Source organism: Sinocyclocheilus grahami, unplaced genomic scaffold (assembly GCF_001515645.1).
Source record: "Sinocyclocheilus grahami isolate Dianchi unplaced genomic scaffold, SAMN03320097.WGS_v1.1 scaffold33.1, whole genome shotgun sequence".
NCBI classification, from domain to species: Eukaryota; Metazoa; Chordata; class Actinopteri; order Cypriniformes; family Cyprinidae; genus Sinocyclocheilus; species Sinocyclocheilus grahami.
This window is the reverse complement of record NW_015505212.1, coordinates 645,605-661,108: the sequence shown is the minus strand read 5'-3', so window position 1 is coordinate 661,108 and position 15,504 is coordinate 645,605. Positions and strand designations below refer to the sequence as shown.

At 36.4% G+C, this 15,504-nt stretch overlaps 4 protein-coding genes across 6 annotated transcripts in view; 3 read left to right on the top strand and 1 right to left on the bottom strand.

The window, feature by feature from the left end:
* Positions 1-899: 899 nt before the first annotated feature.
* Positions 900-2,614, top strand: LOC107579834 (deleted in malignant brain tumors 1 protein-like). 2 transcript variants are annotated; one of them, XM_016265635.1, is made up of 4 exons: positions 900-1,393; positions 1,516-2,171; positions 2,291-2,390; positions 2,483-2,614. In XM_016265635.1, exons 1-2 carry the CDS (start codon positions 1,072-1,074, stop codon positions 1,848-1,850), a joined length of 657 nt encoding a protein of 218 aa, XP_016121121.1. In that variant the 5' UTR covers positions 900-1,071; the 3' UTR covers positions 1,851-2,171; positions 2,291-2,390; positions 2,483-2,614. The 2 variants fall into 2 exon arrangements, with proteins under 2 accessions (XP_016121121.1, XP_016121114.1); XM_016265628.1 differs by having other exon boundaries at positions 1,516-2,390.
* Positions 2,615-3,352: 738 nt separating this feature from the next.
* Positions 3,353-6,243, top strand: LOC107581108 (deleted in malignant brain tumors 1 protein). The gene is made up of 7 exons (XM_016266674.1): positions 3,353-3,380; positions 3,485-3,832; positions 3,922-4,230; positions 4,741-5,049; positions 5,186-5,494; positions 5,877-6,010; positions 6,127-6,243. Exons 2-7 carry the CDS (start codon positions 3,793-3,795, stop codon positions 6,241-6,243), a joined length of 1,218 nt encoding a protein of 405 aa, XP_016122160.1. The 5' UTR covers positions 3,353-3,380; positions 3,485-3,792.
* A 5,017-nt stretch (positions 6,244-11,260) lies between these two features.
* Positions 11,261-12,364, top strand: LOC107581096 (small lysine-rich protein 1). Its single transcript, XM_016266666.1, is given in 3 exon segments — positions 11,261-11,275; positions 12,108-12,249; positions 12,252-12,364. Coding segments are annotated over 3 exon segments (270 nt in total).
* A 443-nt stretch (positions 12,365-12,807) lies between these two features.
* LOC107579798 (CD9 antigen-like) overlaps positions 12,808-15,504 on the bottom strand; it is a 10,442-nt gene continuing 7,745 nt past the window's right edge. For both annotated transcript variants that reach the window (XM_016265595.1, XM_016265603.1), the window contains exons 3-8: positions 14,675-14,772; positions 14,204-14,278; positions 13,711-13,812; positions 13,534-13,623; positions 13,350-13,433; positions 12,808-13,216 (exon numbers count right to left, since the gene is read on the bottom strand). In XM_016265595.1, coding sequence (XP_016121081.1) covers positions 13,151-13,216; positions 13,350-13,433; positions 13,534-13,623; positions 13,711-13,812; positions 14,204-14,278; positions 14,675-14,772 — 515 coding nt within the window. In that variant the 3' untranslated portion in view covers positions 12,808-13,150. The remainder of the gene's footprint in view (positions 13,217-13,349; positions 13,434-13,533; positions 13,624-13,710; positions 13,813-14,203; positions 14,279-14,674; positions 14,773-15,504) is intronic.

Genomic DNA, 15,504 nt, shown 5'->3' with positions numbered 1-15,504 from the left:
ATTCTATTTCTGAGTAAGTATCAATACTAACACAAGCATATTTTTACAGACAATGCCAGTGTTTTTAAAAAAAAATTCTGTAACATGAAGTTCTAGGCAATACCATTTCAAGTACGTCTGAATCAGTCAGACTGGTAAATGGCAACAACTCTTGTTCTGGAAGATTGGAGGTTTTCTATAAAGATCAGTGGGGAACAGTGTGTGATGATGGCTGGGATCTATCAGATGCAGCAGTGGTGTGTAGAGAGATGGGCTGTGGGGATGCTATTGAGGCAAAGAGTGGTGCTTATTTCAGACCATTATTACCCCCAGGTCATCTAAAATGTAGATGAGTTTGTTTCTTCATCAGAACAGATGTGGAGAACTCTGCAGTGAATGGGTGCCGTCAGAATGAGAGTTCAAACAGCTGATAAAAACACCACAATAATAAGTCTGGACAAAATGTGAGTCCAGAATCCATAATAACACTTCCTCCAATGGAAAAAGTCCATCCCCTGTTGTCCACTCACATCAAAATCCACAGACATCTTTGTTTAGAACTGTTTTCACTTGTAAATGGTGCTTGATCTTTGCATATTTCTCTCCTCATTCAGAAGACATTACTTTTTCACTGGAGAAAGTAATATTATGAATTCTGGATATTTTAGCTGGAAGCAGTGGTTTGAAGTTCTAAACATTTTAATGGTTTACTTGTTTCTTACAAACATCCAGCTTTTTGCTTTACAATACATTAATTGATGGACTGGAGTTGTGTGGATTACTTGTGGATTATTGTGATGTTTTTATCAACTGTTTGGACTCTCATTCTGACGGCACCCATTCACTGCAGAGGATCCATTGGTGAGCAAGTAGTATCTAAACTGGTTCTAATGAAGAAACAAACTCGTCTACATATTGGATGGCCTGAGGGTGAGTACATTTTTAGCAAAATTCCATTTTTGGGTGAAACATTTCTTTAATGCAGCCATGTGTGGGACTTTGACCTACAAAAGAAGACAGTCAATTAATAGCCATTGTAAATGGAGAAAACATTGTTTTTAAGTAGTTAATGTGTTTATTTTACTTTCATTTATGTGGCTGTTAGCTTCTCTCAGGCTCATTAATGGACACAACTCTTGCTTTGGAAGAGTGGAGATTCTTTATAATGGAATATGGGGAACAGTGTGTGATAATGGCTGGGATCTATCAGATGCTGCAGCGGTGTGTAGAGAGATGGGCTGTGGGGATGTGATCGAGGCGAAGAGCTCTGCTCATTTCGGTCAGGGATCAGGGCCTGTATGGATAAGTGATTTACAATGTTCTGACACTGACTCAAGTCTAAGAGGTTGTAAATCAAGTGGATGGGGAAGAGGCACTTGTGGACATGAGAAAGATGCAGGAGTCATCTGTAAGGGTGAGTGCAAACCTTTTAACAGCAAACGATGTAGTCAGTATAGGACTGAAGTGATTGTATATGTGCTTTATGCTCAAACTATCATTATATATATAAACTTTCTTCTATTGTGTGATCAATAGATAATGTTAGGCTGGTCAACAGCACCAACTCCTGTTATGGACGAGTGGAGGTTCTTCGTGCCGGTCAGTGGGGAACAGTGTGTGATGATGGATGGGATGCATCAGATGCTGCAGTGGTGTGTAGACAACTGGGCTGTGGAACAGTTTTGGAAGTAAAGAATGCGGCTTATTTTGGAAAGGGTTCAGGACCAATTTGGATGAATAATATAAACTGTTTTGGGAATGAGGCTACATTGATGAGCTGTTCATATAATGCAACTCCAAACAGATGTGACCATGAGAAAGATGCCGGAGTCATTTGTGGATGTAAGTGCCAATGCTTTCATTTTAGTTAGTGAGGTAATACAGCAATGTGTTTTCTTCATGGAGACATTGATGACTTTTGATTTGATGGTTTTGGTACCCCAAAATGCCCATGAAATGTCATGCTCAAATATGCTGGTAACATGTAGGCTTTAAAGAATAGTGGATGCTCTTTAAAGCCTACATCCACGTGGAAAAAAGTTTGTTATACTGGTGCATTTGAGCAAGAAATCAAATTTTTCACACTTTCTCACATTCACTCAGCTGTTAAAGTCCTGTTGAGGGTTGAAGTGAAGGCTAACCTTGGTGTTGACCCAAACACTGCTGGAATCATAAATAAACTTTCAGAAGAGGTAAGAGTAGTGGAACGAGTGACATTTAGCTGTATCTTTCACTACTTTTTTGCTGTCATCTACTGGCTGTTTGTGTTATTATTCTGTTCTCTGTATTTACATTCATTTGAATCTCATAGATTGGGAAGAAGCTACGAATAAATGGAACTTTCTCACTGAAAACTCAGACCGATGGAAATATCTTCCATAAGAGAATAGGGGCTTCACCCTGATGAATTGGTAAGACATTAACCTTAGCTTTAAAACTAAAGTTGAAATCTTTAATTTAATATTTTCCACAATAACAATGTACAGTGGTGTTGGTTCCTCAGGTCATTTCTGGAATACAGAGAAGAAAACAAGCTAACACTATCTAATAGGACATTGATTGCTTCATCCTTCTTTCAGTCTGACCTTTGTAAATTAAATTAATAATTATCTTACATATTTTTCCATATGACAATGCTTTATAATATCCTTGTATGTTCTTCAGATTATAAAAAGGTAAGAAAGAGATGGTTCTTTAAAGAACCTTTGACTGAATGTTTCTTTGTGGAACTAAAAATGGTTCTTCTATGGCATCGCTTGAAGAACCTTTTGAAGCACCTTTATTTTTAAGAGTGTAGCCTAGAAGAAGGATTTTAGGATTTCCATTTATATTTATGGCTTTATAAGGAAGTCTAAATAAGAAACTTTTGTAACACCTTACTTAAAGCCTTTATGTAATATAAGACCTTTATAAACCATTATAAAGGTATTTATAATGTATGTTATAATATATTTTATCTTCTCATAAATAATTGTAACTAAAGTTAAAATGTATTATAGCCTAATATTTGCAGGTTCCTTGTTCCTTCTGAAATTGGTTGTTTGTCATCTATTTTAATGAAATATACTTTCTAAAGGTGTAACATACAATAGGTATTATAATGTATTATTAATGTGGTTATAATTATTCAAGATCATACAATACATAGTAAGGTACATTACAAGGCATTAAAAATATTTCATAATGCATTAGCCTAAAGGCTTTAAGTACATTCTTACAGAAACTATAGTTATCTTCTTGTTTTATTATATTAATCAGGGTAATGTTAAAAGTAACATTATTCATTGAAATAAGCTATTGTTGCTCTCAATTACTCAGACATATCTTTTAGCATGATCATCTTTCTTATAGTTTCTTTACAGCAGCACAGCTGTGTACCACATGGCTCATTTTCCTTCAAAGTAAGAGCTCAAACACAGCTCATACTTATAAGCAGCTTATTTTCGCCCTGCATATTGCATAATATAATTGTGATTCTCAATGTTTTTTCTCTCATGCCAAGCAGATTTGGGAAATTCCACGTCAGATGAGGCTTCTTCAGTCAGACTCGTTGACGGCAGCAGCTCTTGTTCGGGAAGAGTGCAGGTTCTCCACAATGGAATATGGGGAACGGTGTGTTACAATGGCTGGGATTTGTTAGACGCAAATGTTGTGTGTAGTGAGTTGGGCTGTGGGGAAGCGAAAGAGGTGAAGTTAGCAGAATATTTTGGGAAGAGCTCAGGACAAATATGGTTGACTAAGGTGAAATGTTTCGGGTACGAGTCCTCACTGACAGAATGTCCAGTGGGTGAAGCGGACAAATGGGGACAAAACATGTGCCTTCTTGACATGTATGCTGGAGTCATCTGTCAGAGTGAGTACAAAACCTTTTACAGTTTAACCTCATACCATGTGCTCAAAGTTTTCATGCTCTTGTTGTTTCTTATCCATGTGTCTGATCAGCCAGAACCAGGCTGGTGAGTGGCATAAACTCTTGTTCCGGACGAGTGCAGGTTCTTTATGATGGGACGTGGGGAACAGTGTGTGATGATGGCTGGGATCTGTCTGAAGCTGCAGTGGTATGTAGAGAGATAGGCTGTGGGGATGCCATCGAGGTGAAGAGTTCTGCTTATTTTGGAGAAGGTTCAGGACAAATATGGATGGATAATGTAAACTGCTCTGGAAACGAGTCTGCATTGAGCAAATGTGAATATCATGAATTGGAATTGAATGACTGCAATCATTCCGAGGATGCTGGAGTCATCTGTCAGTGTAAGTCAGTGTAAATTAAAATAGCAAAGTTTTTATATCGAAAGTCTGACTTTTTTCTTGCAATTCAGAGAAAAAAAGAATTGCGAGGTAGAAACTCAGAATTGTGAGATATAAATGCAGAATTGCGAGATATAAACCTGAAATTCTGAGGGGAAAAAAGTCAAAATTGTGAGATACAATACGAAAAAGTTTTACTCAAAATGAATAGAATTGTGAGATATTGCGAGAAAAAAAGGTCTGATTTTTTCCCCTCATAATTGCAACTTTATATCGCAGTTCTGAGAAAAAACTGAATTGTGAGATTTAAACTCAGAATTGCAAGAAAAAGTAAGAATTGTGAGGAAAAAAGTCTGTCAATCACAATCATTTTTTTATTTTTTATTCCTTGGCAGAAATGGGCTTCCATAGCTTTTTGTATTGTATTTCTAACTGGATTTTTTTAAGTAAACAACAATCAATATGATTGTAATTGCTTGCTGTTTCTTTTGTTTTCTTCTGCATGGTCATTAGCTGTTATGAGGCTGGTAGAAGGCTTTGACGATTGTTCTGGAAGAGTGGAGGTTCTCCATAATGGAAAATGGGGAACCGTGTGTGATTATAAATGGGATGGATCAGATGGCGCAGTGGTATGTAAAGAGATGGGCTGTGGGAATATTAAAGTATTAACATATGGTGCTTATTTTGGAGCCACATCAGGACAAATATGGATGGGCAATGTAAACTGCAATGGAGAAGAGGCATCTCTGAGCACCTGTGCAATTCAGGGATGGGGAACACATAACTGTTTTTTTGCAGAGCATGCTGGAGTCATATGTGGCCGTGAGTTGAAAATTGTAAATTCATGTTAAAGTTCAAACAAAATTGTGTCATTATTTGCTCATACATTTGAGAAGGTTCTTTTAATATCAACAAATCATGAAAGTTTTTTGTTTTTTTTCATCGGTGTTGCCATTAGTCCCTGTCAGGCTGGTGAATGGTAATAGCTTTTGTTCTGGACGAGTGGAGGTTCTTCATGACGGTCAGTGGGGAACAGTATCTGATGATGGCTGGAATCTAACAGATGCTGCAGTGGTTTGTAGAGAACTGGGCTGTGGAGATGTTATAACGGCAAAAGGTGGTGCTTATTTTGGACAGGGATCTGGCCCAGTATGGATGAATTCTGTTGACTGTGTAGGGAAAGAGTCTTCATTGATACAATGTAACATAGCTCACTGGCAGCACAACAACCTCGATCACCTGCACGATGCTGGAGTCATCTGCAGTGGTGAGTGCCAATCGAATTTTAATATTCACATATTCATATTTAAAAATATCTTGCAATAATTTAAGTAAAGCTGATGTGTTTTTGTGTGCAAATCTATATGACATTATATAAATAAATTCTACATCAGTAAACTAAAATTGTTGATTGTTGAGATTTTGCTCTTCCTTCCTATAATTAGTTTTTACACAAATTAAGTGTATTTTTTTTACACTTGAATTGTATGCTTGAAGAAACTAAAGTAATATTATTTTATATAATATTTATGTATTTGTGTAATATATTTTCATGAATAAAAAATTATAAAAGAATAAATATAACAAGTAATTGTAATGATTTATTATACAGAAATATTTCATTTTACCTCTTTGACACTGCTCTTTAGAGCCCTATTCCACAAACAGAGGGTCTGTCCAGGGCTTAGACACAAGTGTTAAAGTCCTGTTGAGGATTGAGGTAAAGACCGACCCCATGTTCGACCCAAACATTCACAAAACCATGAGTAAACTCTCGGAGGAGGTGAGAGCAGTGACAAGAGTAACAATGAGCTGCATTTTTCTGCAAACATCTTCTGGCTGTTCATGTTACAATTGATTCTCTGTATTTACATTCACTTGATTGAATGTAATTCATAGATGGAGAAGAAGCTGCATATAAGCGGACCTTTCTCACTGACTTGGAAAACTCAGAAAGATGGAAAAGTCTTCCAAGAGGTCTCCCAGAAAAAAAAGCCTGCAAGAAAATGTAACTGACTTGCTGGATAATATATTGTTATTGTATTGAAATTGTAGTTGTAATGAGATGTTTCATTTAAAATGTAGAATATTTTTTGACATTTCCACAGGTTATTGGTGGAAAAATTTCTAATTTTTTATTCTAGCTTTTTAGAAAGTTAATGGAAATTCAAATTCAAATATTATATTCCGTAAATGAAATATAATACCATAACATTTTAATATATAATACAAATACTTTATTTTTGAACATTTTACAAGCTATATGTTTTTAAATATTGGTATTAATGTTACTACTGTAGTTGAAAGTGCTACATTGGCAAATTCACCCAAGGGATATCTTTGGCAATACTGAATGTGATTGAAAAACAAATTAATAATGCATGGGTAATTCTTAAGTCATTAAAATATTAAAGCATGTCAGCTTTATGTGGTGTATATGTTTTTTATAATCATGTCCTGCTTGTATGTTTTAACAGCTATAATAATGAACAGCTTTCCACCAATCTAAAGACACACCATATGCTGTTTTTATATAGATTAGATCAAACCAGCAACCTCTGAACCCGTGAGGCAGCGCTCTTACCTGCGAGCCACAGATCTCTTACTGGAGCACATGAAGGAACTTATATCTGACTGTTTACCTGTGATTTCCCAATAAAGATGTTGACGGAAGCTCTGTCTGGGATTTAAACCCACGTCTCCATCGCAGTCTCATCCTCAGAGGACGTGTGTTTATCCACTGACCCATCATGAACTCTACGTTGTGTTTTGGCGTTTGAGTGACTTTGTTGGCTGAGATTGAGTTAAAGTAAGCAATAGTGGGATTTGAACTCAGGTCTCCAGGATTAAAACACAGCTTTAGCTCCTGAGCCACAGAGCCTGTGGAGGACATGAACATTTCGAACAGGCTTTTTATTGAGAGATTTGTTCTAAATTATGAATAACAACTACAGTGTTTGAACCAGGGCTTTCATGTCTGAGATTAAAGCCTTCAACCACTGAGCCACAGAAACTGTGATGTTACTCTGTTGTTGTTTTTACAGTCATTTAGATTTGAAGTTAAAGTAAAAAGTAAAAGACATTCAATTCATATGTGAACACATCTCTGTTGCAGTTTCATGAGTTAAAGTCTTATGTTTAGCCACTGCACCACTGTGCTTCAATCAAAACAGATGGTTTACTATCGTTTTATCTTGCTTGTAGTGTAAATCTCATTTTAAGGGATACAAATATCTTTAAAACTTGCTAGATTTGACCCAGTACACCCAAAAGCTGAACAATAATCCACCGTACCACAGAGATTGTGTTGAAGTCACTGTTTTTGGTCTTTTACATCAGCGTTTATTATAAGTTGTAGCAGTGTAATTCACAAAAATCACCACAGGAGGGCGAAACCAGGTTAAGATTATTATTAGACTCGATTGTGATTCACAAAAACCACCACAGAATGACTAATGAGACGACTCTGAAGTTGAACCGAGGCTTATGAACGCCCTCCTCTGATGAGCCACAGAGCCTGTGGAGGACATGAACATTTCGAACAGGCTTTTATTGAGGGATTTGTTCTAAATGATGACTAATTTTAGTAAGTGTGGGATTTGAACCCAGACTTTTATGTTTGCAATTGAAGTGTTTAACTGAGCCACAGAAGCTGTGAGGTTTGTTCTTTGTTTTCTTTCTGTAAAAAGCATTCATGACATCTGTGGGATTTGAACACATCTCTGGTGCAGGTTGATGTGAAGTCACGTGTTCAGCCTCTGCACCACTGCGCTTTAGCAGTTCTCAAAGTTTTATCTTGTTTGAATCTCATTTTAAGTGATAAAAGGATGGATTTGATCCAGTAATGTCATAGCCAAAGGTGAACAATTATCCACTGTATCACAGTGACTGAGCTGAAAACATTTAGTTTTTGGTCTTTTACAGTAGAATGTATTACTATCAGTTAGATTTTTTGTAGTTTAAACCTCAAGACTTTGTGCCTCTCGTTTAAATATTTATTAAGATTGTCACCATCACAAACACTCAACTACTGTCCTTGATAATCACTGACACTGCAAGAACTGTGAATTTAAAATCCAGAGCTGTTATTATCCGGCTAAACAAAAATACTGGTTTCAGTTAAGCTTTATGAAAGATCTGCTACTGAGACAAACAAGAAAATACTTTCCAATGAGAATAATTTGAAACTAGGTATTGTAACTGCACTCTTTTTTGATTTGTGTGAAATGCTTGATACTTCTCTAAGAGGGTGAGAGCATAAGAATATACCCAGAATGCATTGCAAAATCAACAGCCAGTCAGAACTATTCACACTTATCTGTGGATCCTTTTTTCCCTTCCTTTTAATAATTTAAAGCACACAACATTTGAACCCGGATTCTCCACAGGAGGGCGAAACTCACATCTCTAACACTTTATGTGACTAGGCTGCTCATGAGCCTCATGTGATCTTGGTCTGTCAACTAGTTAGTCTCAGTAACTACCAAACATCCTCAAAGCCCTCCGAGAGTGTCAGGAACTCCTGACTGAAGGCTTCTTTCTGCTCTGATGTTTGACGAGCTGTGAAGCTCATTTAAGATCAGTCACGGTAACGGTTTCATTTGGAACTGATTTATGATTTATTCATTTAAGACTAATTTAAAAGACACACAGAACATCCATTACTTACATTATTTCTGTTTCACAACTCTAACACATAACTGTTACTAAACAGCAAAGAAATAGTCATTTCTTTTAGACACCATTTATGATCATGTTTCATGCCTCCTGTGGTGATTTGCTTGTATTACACTGCTGCAATTTCTTTCTAAAGCCAGTGGAAAATCTTGCATTCAATTATTTTGCATTGAAAATTATATATTAAATTGATTATTCAATATCAGAAATATTTATAAAATATCTCTATTATTAAAAAAATTATCACTTAAATCTGTAAACTTGTATTAATATCAATTAAAATTTGAATTGCAGGATTTTCTTGTATTGTTCTGCTTATCTCACGATCTGTTAAAATATATTTTCAAGTCAAAATAACTTTGAACACCCTCTTGTAGCGAATTGTGGGAATTGCACAGAATTGATTTCAGCTCTAACTTGAGCCAGACGGAAACCTTGCATTTAATTATTTTGCATTGATTTAATATTTATTAATAAATTGATTACACTCTGAAGCAAAATAAAACAACAACAAAAACACACATCTGGTAAATAATTAATTTTTCTTAGTACAAATATATGATTAGATCTTCACCTGCCCATCCATTCTTCAAACTGCTTGTCCTCTTTAGGCTCGAGAGGATCTCGAGAGGATCTGAAGTATATCCAATGTCTTGGACCGCAGACGGAGAAACGCTGGACGCATGGCCAGTCCGGTCCATCACAGGGCTTCATCTGTAATATATTAGAATATATTAAAAAATTAAAGTCTCCTGTGGTTAATTGTGTGAATTACATCGCTGCTGTTTGTTCCTAGCGCTATAACTCGAGCCAGAGGATAATTTTGCATTGATTTAATATTATTAAATTAATTGTTGATTACCCTGTGATTTTACTGACTATTGGTTAGTAAAAAGATATTCTGTATACATGTAATATATTTATAAATTTGAGTCTGCAGAGTTCAGCTGCCCTGCCTGGTAAATTGAACGAATTACATTGCTGAGTTGATTAATTTAATTAAACATTTATTTTTTAGAAATATATTCTTAAATCTGTAATATGTAAAAAGACTAAAGTATCTTAATATTAACTTTAATAAAATATTTTTGCATGGATTACATAATTCTCTTGTGCATTTCCTTGTACTGTGTGATTTGTTAAAATACATATATTTTAAAACGTAAGAGGTAAGAATCAAAGCAACTTAACCAAACACCGCCCTCCTGTGGTGAATTGTGTGAATTACATGGCTGCTATTTTTTAAGGTTATAACTCGAGTCGGAGTTGGCATTAAATTTTTTCATATTGATTTAATATCATTTAATAAATTGTTGATTACCATATGATTTACTAGATGTTGATTACATTTGCCAAATAACCGCTTTTTATAAGCAGAAAAATATTCTTAGATCTGTAAATTACAAAATTGCAGTCAGCGAAAAGCAAATCAGCGCCCTCCTGTGGTGAAATATGTGAATTACACCAGAGCTCCTCTCGTAGAGGGAGACTCCCAACTTGAGCTAAAAATGCGTAAATCAATGGAGGAGATGCCTGAATACACTGTAGAAACCGCTTTTTTACGAAAACAACTCGACACATCGTAAATGAACTCAATCAATTTTGAGCTAGTGTCCGCTTCAAGGAAATCGCTGCGACAAGGCTATTATGGTCCAGCTAAATAAGTTGCTATATTATAGCCTACCTTTATCTCTTCTCCGACTGTCATACAGTTTTTTGCTGTCGTTGTTCCTCCTGAACCGTCTGATTTTTATTTCTACTGCTATAACTCGAGTTGGAATTATTTATTTTATACTTAAATTATATTTAATAAATGATCGATTATCCTGTGCAGCAAAAGAACATCTGTGGAAATATATTCTTAAATCAGTAAACAGAATACTGTATAGTCTCTTAATATTAACTTTAATTTAAAATATTTTTGCATGGATTACATAATTCTGTTGTGCATTTTCTTGTATTGTGGGATTTGTTAAAATACAAATATTTTAAATCATGCGAATCAAAGGAACGTAACCAGCGCCCTCCTGTGGTGAATTGTGTGAATTACACGGCTGCTATTTATTTTGGTTATAACTCGAGCCGGAGCTGGCATTAATTTTTTTTATATTGTTTTAATATCATTTCATAAATATTTGATTAACCTGTGATTTACTAGATGTTGATTACATTTGCCAAATAACCTCTTTTGATTAGCAGAATAATATTCTTAGATCTGTAAATTACAAAATTGCAGTCAGCGAAACGCAAATCAGCGCCCTCCTGTGGTGAAATATGTGAATTACACCAAAGCTCCTCTCGTAGAGGGAGACTCCCAACTTGAGCTATAAATGCGTAATGCGTAAATCAATGCAGGATGTCCAAATATGCTGTATAAACCGCTTTTTTTTTTTTACGAAAACAACTCGGCACATCATAAATTAACTGCCTGGGTGCTAATTTTCAACAAGTTTGTATGTCAATTGTAAGCTAGCGTCCGCTTCGAGGAAATCGCTAAATAAGTATATTGCACCTTTAGCTCTTCCCCGACTGTCATACAGATTTTTGCTCGTTGTTCCTCTTGAGCCGGCTGATTTGATTCTTGTATGAATAAGTATTTATCCGATTTAAACTCTTCTCTGTTTATTTTCAATGAAAAAGCACGTGTTTTTTTCTCACGTGGGAACTGTTAGTTTTCTCAGCGCATCGTCAGGATGATTACTAATCAGGAAGAAGGTTCCTATTACTCGGTTTATAAATATCACTCCAAAGTCTTATTAAATGATCAGACAACAGGTTATTCTTAGGTTGGGGGTCACAGCAGAAAAGCCAGTTGGTGGATGAGTCCCATGTAAAAGCTCCAATGACCCATCACTAGGACAACCCTAGATTAACAACAGCACACAACAAAAGACCTCATAAAGGAGGAACACATTGGAGAGGAACAGCAGCCTTTGGATATAGTTTCTGTTAAAGCTAAATGCTAAATATTATTAAATGAGTTTAAAACAGGAAAGCATTTTCTTACATGCATTGACAAGGGTTTTCTGTTTTTTTCTGAAACAAATTTTTTTCAGAGTATATTCGAGCGTCTATTGTGTAAGCAGAAGGCACTAAATAATGGTAAGGACTTTTTAACTTCTATTGACTTTTCATTTTCATAAAAGACAAAAAGAAAAACATCTGGTTTGCTTACATTCCTTCCCATTCTATAAACTTTATAGCCTACAAGTACCAAAAAGTCAAGATCTCAAAGTGCCAAACCTGCGGCAAAAAGCAAAAGAAAGCGCTCGTCCAAGAAGAGGTCTGTCAGTGCCAAATCCACAAAGACAGATGTGGATATTCTGAGTCCAGCTGCCATGGAGAACTCTACTACATCTCCCATAATGCAGTGGACTGCTTGGAGTTCAGAGGATTTGGCTGGACTGGAGCCACCAAGAAGAAAGGAAAAAAGGGCAAAAAACGAACAAGCAAAAAATGATATGTAGTTTTGTGCCAATTAAACTATCTGTAAATCTAACAAACATAAATCATTTATTTAATAGATTATTTCACAGCCAGTTGTTGAATGATAAAGTGGCCAATTTGATAAATTTTAGCCAAAAAATGGATTTGTAAAACGTTACATTTATCTCAGCTGACTCTTTCTTTTTGTATCCTATCATATAAAACTTGTTACAACCCAATAAATGTTGATTCCTTCAAACAGTTTTTTTGAAACTCTATAAAAGGTGTTAAAAATCAACTAAAGTTAGAAGCAGAGACTTTGGAATTAAAAAACAAAATTTTGGAATTAAAACAATAAAGTTGGAATGCCAGTGCACTGTAAAAACACCAGAGGGCAGTGCAGAACATATATATTTAATATTTCAGGTTAGATCAGGTTCCCTTAAGATAAATAATAAACCACCACCATTCAGTCAATTAGTTATTATTAACTTTATTGGTAACTTACTACAGTAGGTGTTACTCTCTCCAGACACCCATATGTGTACATAAAATAAGCCACATAAAATGTTACAAAAGAATGCCAGAAGCTTTCAAGTACATTCAAAGAGGCAAATGAACGTTAGTCGAAACACCAAAGCCTCTAGCGCAATTCATTGTTCCACTTAGCATATGCATGACCTGTAACAGTTGAGAGTGCTTGACTAAAGCTGGGGTTTGTTAGAAGTTTATCAGAGGGATTTTCCAAACACGGACACGCTCACACACACTTTTACAAACACATATAAACAGAGAGCAGAAGACAGGCTGCAGCGGCAGCTCATACAATGTCCCGGGTTCGTCGGATGGCGCAGCACAGCAGCATGCTGAAGATCATACCGAAGATCTGCCAATGAAAGAGACACGGTTAATATCTGACACCAGTGTGACCCGAGGAGAAAGACTCGGCTACAAGCTCTGGAGCGTCAAAGCTTTTTAGGTGAAAATGCACAGAACCATATGCATAAGTATCTCCTCACCATGACCACACCAATGCCAATCCCAACCCCTCCGATCACGTGAAGCCTAGAGGTGAAGATCTCCTTAATAGCATCTGGGCAGCTCTGGAGAGTAACACAAGAGGTAACAACGGCACATGGAAAAAGACATTTAACTGAAGAGATTTTGCTTAAAAAGAGTCAATATTTATTGAGTTTCTCATACCTTTGTGACAAAGGCTTGAAGTCCCTCCTCTTTGGGACAGGTTTCGGCTGCTCCATCAAAAACTGTTCCTGATGGTCCACAGCACCTCAGCTGAACATATATTGAGTTAGTTTAACATTAAGTTTTATTTCCTCCATTCTCTCAATGTTTCTGATGTTATGGTTTGAACAAACTTACTCCGTACTGAATGGCTCGCAGACTTTCTCTCAGCGCTTCCTGTTTAGATTCTTTGTATTTGTTGAACGCCTCGGTGTAGAACTGCTGGACATCTGACACGATCTGAGGAGGAGGAGAGAAATAAAGAGAAAATAAAAGAGTATAAGGAGAAAGGGGCCTTAAAAGAGAATTAACTTTCAGAAATATTAGCGATTCAACTGCACTGACACTAATGGATGAGAACGAATTGAACTCGACATTAACACTATTGTTTTGAGTAGAGCTGCCTTTATGTTATTTCATTACTGAGAGACTTTTGCAACTTTGACAGTTATTGAATGGAACTGAATCAATGTTTTTGATCTGCATAATGACACTATTGTTCTTTACAGCGGCTTTATAGCTGGATATAATTATTCGTATTTGATCACTGCCATCAATCACTGTACTGTATAAAGCGAAGTGCAATATAAATAAGTGTGACTTGACTCTCAGGAGAATGACCGCCACCCACCTTGTCTTGATTGGACAATCCCCAGATTCCAGCGGCCACCTCTGCTGCAAAAATGATGAGCAGGAACACAAAGAACTGGAGTGAGCAAGAAAAAGTGAGAGATGAAGTGAACAAGGACAACAGCATTTTCATTCTCATCCTGCCAACCAGAAAGAATAAATCATGCATGTGGGTCAAAACCAAAAAAATTTCCTTTATTGGAATCAATGGCTCCATGAAAAACCTTTAAAATCCATGGAAAATTTATAGTAAAAAATATTCTTTAGAAAAAAAATGGACTAAGGAAAGGAAAAATTAAGTTTATATTTTTTATGAACTGTTCACTAAAAGGTTCTTTGAGGAACCCAAAATGGTTCTTCAATGGCATGACTGCAAAAACCTTTATTTTTAACAGTGTAACTGCATCAATAATAGTAATGTAAAAAAATCTGTTTGTTTTATGCTGTAGGAGTAGAATATGGGAGGACTCACCAGTCCCAGCATGCAAGCCGATTCTCTTATTGCTCCACAGCAGCCGAGGAACCCAACCACCATCATGACGGCACCAACCACAATGAGGATGTAGACCCCTGAGGTGGAGAAAGACAACATTTATTATTCCCATTTACTTACCATTACATGTGTCTTACTATTTCTTTGGCTTCTCATTTGAAAAAAAAACAGCTTGAAGTCAAAGGCCTTTACTGTAAATGGCATTTTTGTCAGATTTAAAGGGGTCATATGATGCTATTTTAAAGATCATTATTTTGTGTATTTGGTGTAACAGAATATGTTGACATGCTTTAATGTTCAAAAAACACATTATTTTTCAAATACTGTACATTATTGTAGGTCCTCTATGCCCCGCCTCTCTCAAACACGTAGTTTTCAACAAAGCCCCTCCTTCCAACAAGCGCAGTCTGCTCTGATTGGCCAGCTGACCCAGTGCAATGTGATTGGCCGAACACCATAAGCACGCGTCGGAAATGTAACGGCCCTTACCATAATCGTGAGCTTCAGCTTTCAACATAAATGTAAAGACAGTTAATAATGTTGTTAGTTTTACCATCAGTTCAAGCCCGAAAGGGCAACAGAGTCGCGTGAAAGACACTGATGATGCAGTACACAAGCTGCGGTTAAGACAGCTGACGTGCTATGATTTCTGACAGACAGTTCACTCTCCTGTGATGTGACCCAGTTCCCCTCACACACACACATGCGACGCGTTACTCTGCGCTGCTCAAAACTCCGCATTTGAACAGTCAATAGCAAATACCAGATTGTCATAGCAAAGTCAGAATGACCTCCTCTCCTAGGTTCAC